Here is a 12,376-nt window from a genome sequence, read left to right as displayed (position 1 = left end):
AAGTTATTGATTACTTAGTGTTCCATCCTAATAAAATAAAAGCTGTTGCATCCATTAGTGCCTCAGAGTATGGTCGATACAGGTCATCCCGGCTATTCTGGCATGAGGGAAACCAGAAAAGGAAGGGCCATCTAAAACATATTTTGGTCAGTACAGGTCAAAAACTACATTTGTTCCCCGAAAAGGAAGGGCCATCTAAAACACAACTGCACATGTAAGTGCCTAAATGGTAATTGGTATGACAGGGTTAAATCACAGCACAAGATTCTTTCAAACATGATCCAATGATAAGCGCCGCCAAAATTGACAACTTTGATAAGTACGCATCTGAAACTACAGGAAAAATAGACAAGTGGAAACAGAGGCCTAAAGCAGAAAGATATCAGGTATAGCATATTAAGGGAACAGAAGAAAATATTTTTAACTTACCAATATCAGTGAGAGACCCATATATTGGATCATCCATGACAGCAATACCCTGAAAGAAGGAAAAGTCATGAACATCGATATGCTACTCATGGAAGAAATACAGTAATTATTTCCTGGGCATTGTTTTAAAGGCGATAAGGCGAGTCTAGGCGATGCCTAGGCGACAAGGCGGACCGGTTCCCCAAGGCGAGCAGGGTCCGCCTGGACGCCTAGGCAATGCCTTTGAAACAATGTTCCTGGGACTTTGCTAAAGGCCTGCACGTGAAAAAACATATATAAAAGTAGCAGGCAGCCTCACCTCTGAGTCATTGACACCTATTCCAGCATGAAGATCTGATTGCATTGATGGGTAGCATGATATATCCGCACCAAGGAAATCGGAAAATGCAAGACTGTAGCCATCTTGAATACCAGGAAGAACATCCGTGTGTATGCCAGGGTCCATCATGCTGTCCATGCTAGAGCATACCATCTCGTTCCTGATTGAATCAAATTATACATGTATCTTTCAGCAGAAGCAAAGAGAGATATCAAGAACATGTTCAGGGCTACCGAGAATCCCTATATCATGCAAACATTGTAGCTACAACAAGTTCGAAATCTATTGGATTAGCATTGGCTTGGAAATAAAAGAGTAGAAAAAACTCACTTTGACTTTGACGAATCAAATCCACCAACTTCAACTGGTGTGCCACATTCTATATCAATTACTTGAACATCCTTATTCTCTAATGGAAGCTTGCATAAATCATCTGTAGCACTGATATTTTCACCTGTAAAAGTTTCAGGATCTTCTTGCTGTTTATTATGTAGTTCTGCAGAAGATCCAGCTTCAGACAGCTGGACCAACGCTGGATTATCGTGTATAGCAGCAACCTCTGTACCACCAACCAGGTCAAGATCAGATAGATTTAGGGAGAAAGATTGATCCAGCTTCCCTTCTTCCATTTTGATTACAGCTTCAGCCCCAACATCATGACCAACAACTTTCCTTTCATCAGACAACTCGATCAAGTCCACATCTTGTGGCAGCATATCAATATCACAGTTTTGTGTTCCTTCCTTAAATTGTAACTTCAAGTTATTCTCATGAGAAGATATTGTCCGAGACAACTCAGTTTCCTGAGTCAAGCTGTCCTCCTTATGAGAAGCTGCCAGTGGGGGCAATGTGGTTTCTTCAATCAAGCTATCCCTGTGATTAGCTGTCAAGGGAGATAAATCAGTTTCTTGCATCAAGCCATCCTCTTGCGCCAAGCTATCCTTGTGAGAAGCTGTAAATGGAGATAAGCTGGTTTCCTGCATCAAGTTCTCCTTGTGAGCATCTGCCACTGGAGATAGATTAGTTTCTTCCTTATATTCCTGAACCACATGTGGTTGTGCATCAACCTTCTCTTCCGCCATATTTTCAATCGACATGGATGTTTCATTTTCTTGAAGAAGCATAGGCTCTATTGGTTCGGCACAGGGAGCACCAGAGTTAGTGTTTTGTTGACAGACTTGATCTTCTCTATTTTCTGACTCAATGTTAGTCAAAGAGCTCTCATTTGCAGATTCACCAATTACCATCTCTGAAGCTTGTCCAGAAGAAAGTAGATTAACTGTTTCAGCTACTGCAGCTTCTCCTGGGACAGATGATGCATTTCTGTGTCCGCGCACTGACCTTGGCCTTGTTGGGGCTCTTGTGAAGTTACAATAGTCAATCAAATTCTTCTTACCATCATGCATATCATTTTCCACATATGTCACCTCACCATCAGAAGTGTTGTTATCCAAAGCAGCCTCATCCAAAACTCGTTTATCATCTTCAGCTTCCTCATCAGGAACTTCATCTTGAATCTTACCATCCGGTAACTGCTTAGGCTCCGACTCCATAACAACACCAGCAGAGGCATTACTAACATCAGTGTCTCTCTCTTGATTGACCACATCTGATTCTGAATTCAGAGCCTCACTGTCGTCCTCCATCTCACCCTCCTCAGTCTCCTCCGTCACCTCAGGCGCAGCATCAGCATCCTTCCTAACATCATCAACAGATCTCACAATCTTTGACCTGGTATTCTCCATGTCTAACCCTGCTACAGCCTTCGCCGTCAATGGTGCTTCCTCTCTCACTGCCTCTGTAACACTGCTCCTCACCTCATCACTCCACCGACAGCCTCGTCGCTCCCTCCGAAATCCAGGTGCCCCATCTTCATCCTCATCCTCTTCGTTGCGCCGGCCATTTGAAGACGACCTTCCCCTCTCCTTCTCCCTGTCCCTCCCTGAATCATACCCCCTCCTGTACTCCCCATACTTCCTCTTCCCTCTCCCATTGTAGCTGCCACTGTTGTAATCATCTCTGCTGCTAGTGCTACTACTAGTGCTATTGGCCCGCCTCGGCCGAGCGCCAGGGTTATTGCTGTACTCATCCTCGTACCTCCTCCGGCCGTAAAACCCGTGGGGTTCCTGCAATTGCTGCGGCGGTGGCAGAGGAAGAGGATGAGCGCCCCACGCGCCGGAGCTGCCGGCGCCGCGCTGCAGGGCGGCCGGCGGGAGAGCGCCCTGGGATACCAGATACTCGGCCGCCAGGCGACCGGCCTCCATAAGCACCTCGTACTTGCGCTCCGGCGGGGGCGGCGCCGGTGGAAACGGCGGAGGAGGAGGCGGAGCGTAGTACAGCTGCTTGTGGCCGCGGGGGTACCCCGGTCCGCCGCGGCCGCGGCCGAACGGCGGCGGCGGAGGCAGGCGGCTGCGGTGGTTGTACTGCATCACAAAGGTCACGCCTTTCTCCGCGGAATCCACGAGAAATTCGCCAGGAATTCTGAGGCAAAGACCAAAAAGAAAAAGGTGTTACGATTTCTGAGACTTTATCTCGCGGCGGGGAATCGGAAACCCTAAAAGGAGGGCAAGAACTCACGAGTCACGATTCAAGGGCCAATCCTGCCATCGAACTGGAGCAATCCACCAGGCGGGGCCAGCAATTTACCACTCGCTAATTCAGTTCTTGTTTCTTTCTACCTGTGTTCTTGGTCCGATCGATGCGGAGAAGGAAAAGAATTATCCTCAGGAAAAATGGAAGAATTACACGAACGCGATGGTGCAGCTATTTCTGCTGGGAATTCTAATTTCTACGGCAAGAATTTGCTGCTTGATTTAATCCAAGGAATTAATAAAAAGGAGTGGGGAAAATTAATGGTTGCTGCTTTTAGTGGGTCGGAGTATCAGTTTTGGATGCGCGCGTGAATGCGCACGTGGATCCAATGGCTCTATCTGCTGCTGGGGTGGGTGAGTATGGAGATGACTGGTGGGTCCACAAGTGTGGGGCTGGCCTGTCATTGAGCTGACACGGTTGGGAAGGGGTTGGTTCTTGGTGGGCAGCAGCTAGACTAGGAAATGGCGTATCAGGCCGTGTCTGCCATGTGGGCCGTCCACTCCTAGTCTTTTTCTTTGATCAATTTGCTCCTAATTAACATTAATCGCTAGCTTAAGTTTTAGAAGCATCTTTACAATGCCATTTGGGCAAACAGCCAAACACTTTGCAATTGTTCAACAGCAGAATTTTTCACTTTACTTGTCTACTTATAAAAAAGAGCGGCCGCCTGTTTAAATCAGACCACGCACGGTGCGGCCGTACCATGCATATCCACGGGCTCATTCATCGCTCCTGGCTAGTACCGAGAATCCTATATGGCTTCTGTAAGTTCGGATATTATTTGGCGTGTTTTTAGATTCGTGCGGTCGTTGTGGCCCCACGATCTCCTTCATCTCTGCTCTCCTCCCCGGGCTAACTCACTCGCTCGGCACGTCGCTGCTGCTCGCTTGTGCGCTGGCAAGGAGCCTGGGCTGGAGGGGTGGAAGCTGGGTGGTGGGAGCGGCTCAATGGTGCTGTCGCCGCTAGCCACCGATGGTGGTCGAGACTGGCGGTGGTGGATAGCGACCGGCGGAGTTAGGGTTATTGTTTGGTGGTTTTCTAGGGCTCTAATGGCCACTGCCCACCAGCCTTAAAGGAGAGGTTGGCATTGCCGGCCGGCCGGGGCTGGGCATTCAGTGGGTAGTGTTCTATGGTGGGGGCGACGAGGGACGCCTAATTACAAAGGTCGGTGTTGGATGGTAGGTGGGAGGTGTGACGGGGCAGTAGTCGCCGACCTAGGTGGCGATGGAGGCGGCAAGGTTGGGAGGCGTTGATATTAAGGAAGAAGAAGGTCGAGCCGATGTTATGGCCCTAACGGGCCAAATCTATCTACCAATCTAGCTTCCACAAGCCAGATAGGAGCCCCCTGACTAGCACGGCACCTGGAGAAGGACATAACTGTATGGGGTTGCTCATGAACCCGATGAGCTGTGCTGCTCGTCGTCTCGTCATTATGCAAATCACAGTTCATCTCATAGACTCAGAATGGATGCTCATGCTCATACAACACAAGTTCATACATCACATCAATATATCATGCATCAAAAGTTCATATCATACATCACAAGTTCATACATATTAGATAATATATCAGATCACCATACCACATGTCCACATCAGATTAACTCACCTTGTCATGCTCCAGAGCCCTGACACTATCGAGCTGGATCCATCGCCTTCCCCACCACATGCAGCACCTCGAAAGCGGAGGGACAGAGCAACGGGGAAAGGGGTGGATGGGCGGTTAGGCCTAAATTATTTTTTTACCTTCCCATTGAAAACAAGTGGCTCAGTTGGCACACAAGTGAAAGGATTACAAGATACCCAGTGGGTGAATAGGCTTTATCAATTTTTCCTAAATCAAAGCAGAATTAGGTACCATATTTTCATGTACCCAATCGGATGCTCCAACACTAACAAGGGTTAGAGTATCTGGAGCTGCTAAAATATTTGATGATAGAAAAGAGTAAGTATGAGATCTAAAGTTTGGAGAGAACTTAGTTGAATCCACTTGAATAGAAAGGTGGTAAATAGACTAGAGAAGAATTTCCACCTAAAACCTACAGCTCAAACCATTCACGTGACTAGATCTAGACAAATCTAAGAAAGTTAATGAAGAGCAAGTGAAGAACAAAGGAAAGCACAAATCACATGAGACAATCAATTTGTTACCAAAGTGCACTTCCCAAATGAAAATTCATCTTCATTGAGGTGCCTTTTTCAAGACCATGTTGAGCCACCAATCCTACCCTTACCCTTAGCAACCTACCGGTCTAGGTAATGTTATTTACTATGAAATCCTCATCAAAGATGGACAATACAAATATCCAGGGCACGACCACACAATTTGGGTGCTCCACAACAATGCCTAGCCATCTAGGAGCCAAGCTCCAAGAGTAACAAACATGAATCGATGATCGAAGATGCTTAAAGTGCTCAGGAGTCAAAGATGAAGCTCACACACCCAAATCCAAGTACTCTGGAGCCTTCGTTCGTAGAGTGTTCAGTGGAGATAGACTTAGCTGGCTGATTAGTGTAAAGGATAATTCTATTGACCATGTGCTTGATTCTTGAGCAACTATTAGTGGATCACAGTCCATCTTTATTCCTTCAATTAATTTTAGGTTGAGGGAGCAAAGTAATAAATTCTCAATAGGGTGTTTGTCCCGTGGTGGTTTGGCAACAATGAATGAAGGGGGTAAAGGCATATTTATACCCCCAACCCCCAAAACAAGTTGTTATTGTGTTGGATATTCCGGCAGCCTGACGAAATACTTCAGCACCTTTAGTGGAAACAACAAAAACTAGTTAGTGCCAAATACTCCGACACCTTGTTAGAAAATCCGATAAATTTAGCACCGTGAGCCTACCCGGAATAGAGTTGTTCCCACCCCATGCCGGATACTCTAGAAAATGAGAACCATGTGCGAACTTACCTGTACTAGAGCACTCCAACACCATGTCAAAAAATCCGGTTAATTAAGCCTGGTGGACATCACCGAACAAGGTTGTTTCGATCCCTTGCTAGATACACTAGCGCACCCAAAGGTTAGCATGTTGAGTGTCTCTCTCATGGTTAGATAGAATGATCCTTGAGCACTTTGACATCAATAAAATGATTGGAATGCATCCTCTTTTTCGTACGGCATACCTAACTCATTTTTTCAATTTCACAATAAAAAAAGAATTTTAAATCTTCCAATCTTGTACGCCATACACCACAAACATTGGGGATTAGCATGTTATATCCATCCACAAATTTTATCCACTTTGCCACCTATCCATACATCAACATAGTCATTAGTCCTTTGGTTATATTTTCCATCAATCAACCAAAACCCACAAGGGAGAGCCTAGATGCACTTTCAGTAAGAGAGGTTATTTGGCAACATACTGCAATGGAAAATGTTGTTGGAGTTCACAACTACGTCAATTGGTCCAATCTACCCCCTTAATAAGATCTGTCATTTATTTCTCTATGCAGAAATGGAGTTTTAAGTTACAATTTTGTAAGGTGATAGTGGACACCATGATGTATGTTAGAAAATACACTGAATTGTTCATTTATTTTGATGGGCTAGAATATCCAATAATAAAATAACTCGAGGGATGCAAAATGTATCAAAAATAATGATGAAAAAATTATAAAGTATATTTTTAACATAAGTTATGATGTCTTCTATCACCATACAAAAGTTTTAACTTAAAAATCCACTTATGCATGAAAAAAAGACATGTCTTGTTATGTTGTAGGTTTAACTAATTGATATAGTTGTGGGAGCAAATCAAACCAAAAATAATTTAGGGGCAATCTGGACTTTGGCCATATTTGACAGGAGTAATTTGGACTTCATTCCTTTCTAAGTTGTAGAGTGGCAACAAATAGAAAAGTTAGTATAAACTTTATCATAGTTAAAATGTCAACTAGTTTGGATGACCTAACAACCAACCAGGTACAAGAAATAGTTATACATACCTAGGCAATTTCGTGTACAAACATCTTGAGGAGACCAACAAAAATATCATATTAACTAGGAAGAGCTTGTCAAATAGTAGAAGCTTTAATCAAAATGTAAGGAAACATACATGAAACTAGCATAGTATTACATCATATGATCATTTTGCATTTCTATTGTAATGTCAACACTCATCAAGAGCTAAAATGAGGTAAACAAGAAAATGTAAAAATGTACATCTAATCTGAAGCATGCCAAATTTTTGTTGCTCTAATTGGTGCATTCGTTCCCTTGACTTCATGCCTCCAACTCTATTGATCTTGTTTGGTGCAAGTACTTGACTTCATGTATCCACTTATATAGAGGGGCTTAGGGAGGGTCCTTTCTTGGATTTCAAGAATGGATGTATAAGTGAACTAAAACGCTTGTTCCTGTTATAATATACTATCTCTAGGTTAGGCAAAGAGTTCATGCACACATTTAACACTAGCTCCATATAACAACATCGTTTATGTTTTTATTTATTTAGTGCTCATTTTTTTGTGATTGAAAGTATGACATACCCATTATGGATGGCAACAGGCACATTATCCGTGAGTAGAGGGTTTTCAAACCCGCGCCCGCCAGGCAAACCTTGTGCCCGTGCCCGTGCCCGCGCTCGTCGCCCGTCACGGACAAGAAACTGCCGCACCCGTCGCCCGCGGGCACAGTAAACCTGCAGGCACACCCATGCCCGCCATACAACAAGTATAGTTATCATAGATTCACATATGCATCACATGATTCACATCACAAAACAGATAAATTGTTCAGCATCTCAACAATACTACAAGCCAAATTCACCATCCAAACTCCATCATCATCACAAACTCTTGTGAAGTCCTTCCAGACTGCAGACGTGATAGTTCAACAACACTGCAGCTCAACAACATGGCAAGAATTAGAATTAAGTAATGGAACTATTACAAGATCTAGCATTAAGTAATGGCAACAACATGGATCTAGCAAAGGCAGTACCGCAGTTCATGGATCTAGCGTTCTACTGAAGAATCCCTACTGAACAGAGAAGGAAGAAAGATCAGAACTAAAATCAAGAATACCTCAGATCCAGAGAAGGCTACAGCTTGGGGTGGTTGGGGCTGCAGCACTTTGGCACTCTGACGCAGCAGCCAGCAGGGGCGACAGCGTGAGGGGTTTGGGCGTCGGGGCTTTGCCGCTCGGAATCGAAGGTCGGAGGATGGGTGGGGCCAAACATTCCCGTGACGGGGCTGGGCAACGGGCGACCGCTCCTGGCTCCTCCACTCGAGCGAATTGGGGTTGGGATGTCGGGGGGATCGATCGTGCCGTGACCCCCGCTTAGACAGGAGTCAAATGCGGGACAAATCCAGTCCCAGGAGGCTGGTACACACATTCCAGCAGAATGGATCATTGCCGCCCGTATGGCAGAGGTTTGTGAATATGTAATCAAAATACAAGAAGTACAAATAGCAAATAAGTTACAGCTAAAGCTAGAACAATATTGTTGAAGCACTTGGCGCCGCAACTCAGCATCATGATGGCCCACGCCACAGGCAAGTTGGGTGCGAACGCGACGACCTGCGGGTAGCCTTCTCCGGCGATGAACCGTTCTCTGCAATCGCAGGCAAGAGTGAGCACAAAAGTACTTAGCAAGTCCAAACCCGCTCTACAGAGGGGGTATAAGCTCATGCATAATGGAGTACAAGGAAGTGGCTGGGGTTTATTTTGCGTAAAGCAGATTTTTACACATGCATGGTTAATTTTGTAAAGGCATTTTAGCAAAAGAATAATATATTCATATTTAAGAGTATTTGAAACAGTGAGTGATCCTACCGAAGGATCCAACTTTTAATGCTACCGGACACCCCATCCGCAGTAGCCCATGACACTCTTGCTGGACAATTTCAAAATCATACCCAAGTCCCATTTTATCAAAAGGTTTTTGAAACTTTAAAATTGGAGGCTTTTCTGAGCCGCTCGTGACCGTGAGCACGGCTATTCGAATAATTTTACACTCTGCAGAGATCGTACACTTTACCCACATGTCATGTTTCACTTTGATGCCAATGTGTGATCAGCGCACATTTACACTTTCCGAGATGTGTTGGCAAGCTAACGTGACAGAGCTATTACATCAGTTGGACATGACATATGCTACACGACAGACTGTAGGAGCGCCTCCATACATCTGCCCGGGTTAGTTACCCCGACACCGACGTGCATCTCGTGCACTCGGGTGGTAACATCACCTCGGGGCCAACCGACTTAGTAAGCTAAGACCATACCCATTTAAGCATATGTGGTTGCACTGTAATCTTAGATAGGGGCACCAATTCTCGGTCCTTAATCGAGATAAGGTGGATATCTACAAAAGTCAACCACACAGGTTCGAGTCAAACTTCTAGGAGTCCCACATGGATCCTGATCTGCCCCATCTCTAGGTAATCACCGTCATCATCATCATCATTTTATAAATTCCACCAACTCACGCCATTTAAAACAACCCATCCCATTTTTCTCATTTGTAAACGATTGCATTTGATAAACAATAGTAAGTAATGTTGCATAAATAAATCCTAAGCATGCTAGTATCAATTATCAAGGAATTCATCTAAACAGAGGAAATCATGTTTAGAGATAAATCTAGGCTGACAAGGAATAATCAGGATTATAAATAATTGCATGGTGTGGCCTGTCCATCGGCTATTAACTATATTAGAGTAGTAAATATTTCAAGGTTTCATATACAAGTCGAATGCACTTTTAAATTGGCTTCTACGAGTTGTGTTTAAAAACTGGGATAAATATGATCAAAGGGAATAGGTTGGACTTGCCCTTCGCTCAAAGAACGGATAGTTCAACTCGCGGTACGGGTTTCGATCTCCGGCTTGCGGTACCAGTCTTTGTGCTCGCGGTACGTGCTTCGAGCTTCTGCTTGCAGTACTAGCTTCCTAACTTGCGGTTCCGGACTCCAAGCTTCTTCTCATCGTCGTTCGCGAACTCTCGGTGATTACTACGGGACACAGAGCAAACAACCACATCACTCATAAATTTAATATAAATACAAACTGAGTTCCATAAATTATAAGATTGACATAGATAGATAGAGCTTGATTTTAGATAAATTTTGGAAGGGAATCAAGTCAATCGGAGGCCAGTCGGATCGAGAAGATATTGGCTTCACAAGTTTGAGTGCTGATTAAATTCAGAAAAAGAAAGAGGAACAGATAGGTTGGGTTTGAATTTCTGTCTAAGATTGTTAGGCCAACTAACAGTTCAAGATGCTTACCAAGAGCACGACGAGCTCGGAAGATTTCCCCAGAGGAAGATCAGAGAGAGAGAGAGAGAGCGACGAGCAGAACCTTGCTCTAATGGAACCGAGAGGGTGAGTGAGCTAGGGCTGGGAAAGGTGGCCGGGCTGGTTGGAAATTGAGTTGGGAGTGGTGGAGGAGCTGCGTGAATGCGCCTTTAATTGGCCAAGAGAAAGTAGTGGCCAGCAACGGCGCGGCGGGGTATTGGTAGTACAGGGATGATGATGTAGCGAGGGATGGCGTTGCCGACACACACGCGACGAGACGGCAAAGCCGGCGTGGGTGGCAAAGCAAGATGGGGCCGTAGTGCATGTTGGAACTAGCTCTAGCTCTAAGATCACTCACGCTCACGCACAGACGCAAGGAGGAAGATGAACAGTAGTTTCCGGCGACGAACGCCACGACCGCCGAATGACCTGCAGCCTGCTATTCAACTCAAAATGGACTCGAACAGAAGTTTACACAAGGATTACACGGCCATATAAAGGTCCAGTGGAGTCGCAGCGCCCACACAACCCACTACGGCGAGCTCGGTGCGTACTCACGCACCACCCCGGCGGACTCGGCCTTCTCTGCGTTCCGAGCACCAAACTCCTCCGCAAGAACCGGTCCTCAACTCCACTCGCACGCCAGATCGCGCTCCCTTCCGCTATTGACGCCATGGCCAACGATTCAGCCATCCCTGCAAGTCTGCAACTGCAATCCTAACAGAAACTGGCCACGACGCGAACGCGAGCCCATACACGCGCACCATCCGGCCGAACCTACTACGATAGCTTGAACGCGGCCACGGCCGTCCTGGCCTGACACGGACTCTCCCTAAACAAGCTAACTGACTCAAACGAGAACGCACACGCACGCACGCGTTGCACGCGACACACACATATATGTGCTAAGTCAAGATTAGTGCTAACAGTGCATAACGGCGCCAAAAGGTGCCGGACGGCAGCGTGCGGTCTCTTCCTAGGGCCAGGGTGTTGCGCGCGAGCGCAGTTAGTGCGTGTCGCGTGTTCGGCGAAAGGAAGGCACCGCGAGGGGTACCCTAGAGTGGCATGCTGGCACGTGGCAACGAGTCGGCAACGTTTCGCCCGGCGAACGGCTCGACGTCCGTTTTACCGAACGAAAGCATGCCATGTGCAAAGTGCTGGCCACAGTGGCTAACAGACAAAATCAAGCTTACTAATTGATAGAGCATGATTTTAGAAAATTTTAGGAAAAATAATCACTCAATTTGGAGCTAAAATGAAGGAATGATGAAGGTTGAAAGATTTAGGGGCTTATACGGAATTAACCGTAGATCCGGGGGCTAACGAGAAGTTTCCCTAGACTCAGTGGACAGACACCGCGAATAGGACAAACTTTGGGGTTAGCTTGGCAAAAGGTCCGGATTGGACTGGATCTCAAGGTGAGGGATTTCTAGGGGTGGTGTTCTGCAAGATGTTAAAGACACAAACTACAAGGTTGCGGTTTCATGTTTCCACAGGGGTCTAACTGCAAACTGGCCTTATTCATGGCCGCACAGGGTCATGGAGCGCGGTGGCCCTGATGGCCGGCCACAGGCCTGGGCCGCGTCGCGCCTGGCTCGGCCTGGCCACGCGCCACGCCGGCCTGGCCGCCCGCCGGTGGCCGCTCCGGCCTGGCCACCTGCTGGGGCGCGCCGGCCTGGCCGCCCGCCGGCTGCGCCGGCCGCGCTCAGCTGCTCCCTGGCCACGCGCCGAGGGCTGCTGGAGGGTGGAGGAAGGAAAACAACAGAGGGGAGTGAAAGAGACTTG

The 12,376-nt window shown here is 46.4% G+C and overlaps 1 protein-coding gene and 1 long non-coding RNA gene across 2 annotated transcripts in view; both read right to left on the bottom strand.

Moving 5' to 3' along the window:
* LOC117857337 (uncharacterized) overlaps positions 1-3,670 on the bottom strand; it is a 5,080-nt gene extending 1,410 nt beyond the window's left edge. Inside the window, exons 1-4 of the mRNA XM_034739963.2 lie at positions 3,326-3,670; positions 1,079-3,229; positions 728-908; positions 430-478 (exon numbers count right to left, since the gene is read on the bottom strand). Coding sequence (XP_034595854.1) covers positions 430-478; positions 728-908; positions 1,079-3,177 — 2,329 coding nt within the window. The 5' untranslated portion in view covers positions 3,178-3,229; positions 3,326-3,670. The remainder of the gene's footprint in view (positions 1-429; positions 479-727; positions 909-1,078; positions 3,230-3,325) is intronic.
* Positions 3,671-8,691: 5,021 nt separating this feature from the next.
* Positions 8,692-11,475, bottom strand: LOC140221437 (uncharacterized). The gene is made up of 2 exons (XR_011897217.1): positions 10,583-11,475; positions 8,692-10,306 (listed from the first exon to the last, which is right to left on the bottom strand). It is a non-coding gene; the product is annotated as an uncharacterized lncRNA (long non-coding RNA).
* Between the last annotated feature and the right edge of the window lie 901 nt (positions 11,476-12,376).

This window comes from Setaria viridis, chromosome 1 (assembly GCF_005286985.2).
Source record: "Setaria viridis chromosome 1, Setaria_viridis_v4.0, whole genome shotgun sequence".
Taxonomy (NCBI): domain Eukaryota; kingdom Viridiplantae; phylum Streptophyta; class Magnoliopsida; order Poales; family Poaceae; genus Setaria; species Setaria viridis.
The sequence above is the reverse complement of the archived record's forward strand: the minus strand, read 5'-3'. Positions and strand labels throughout refer to the sequence as shown.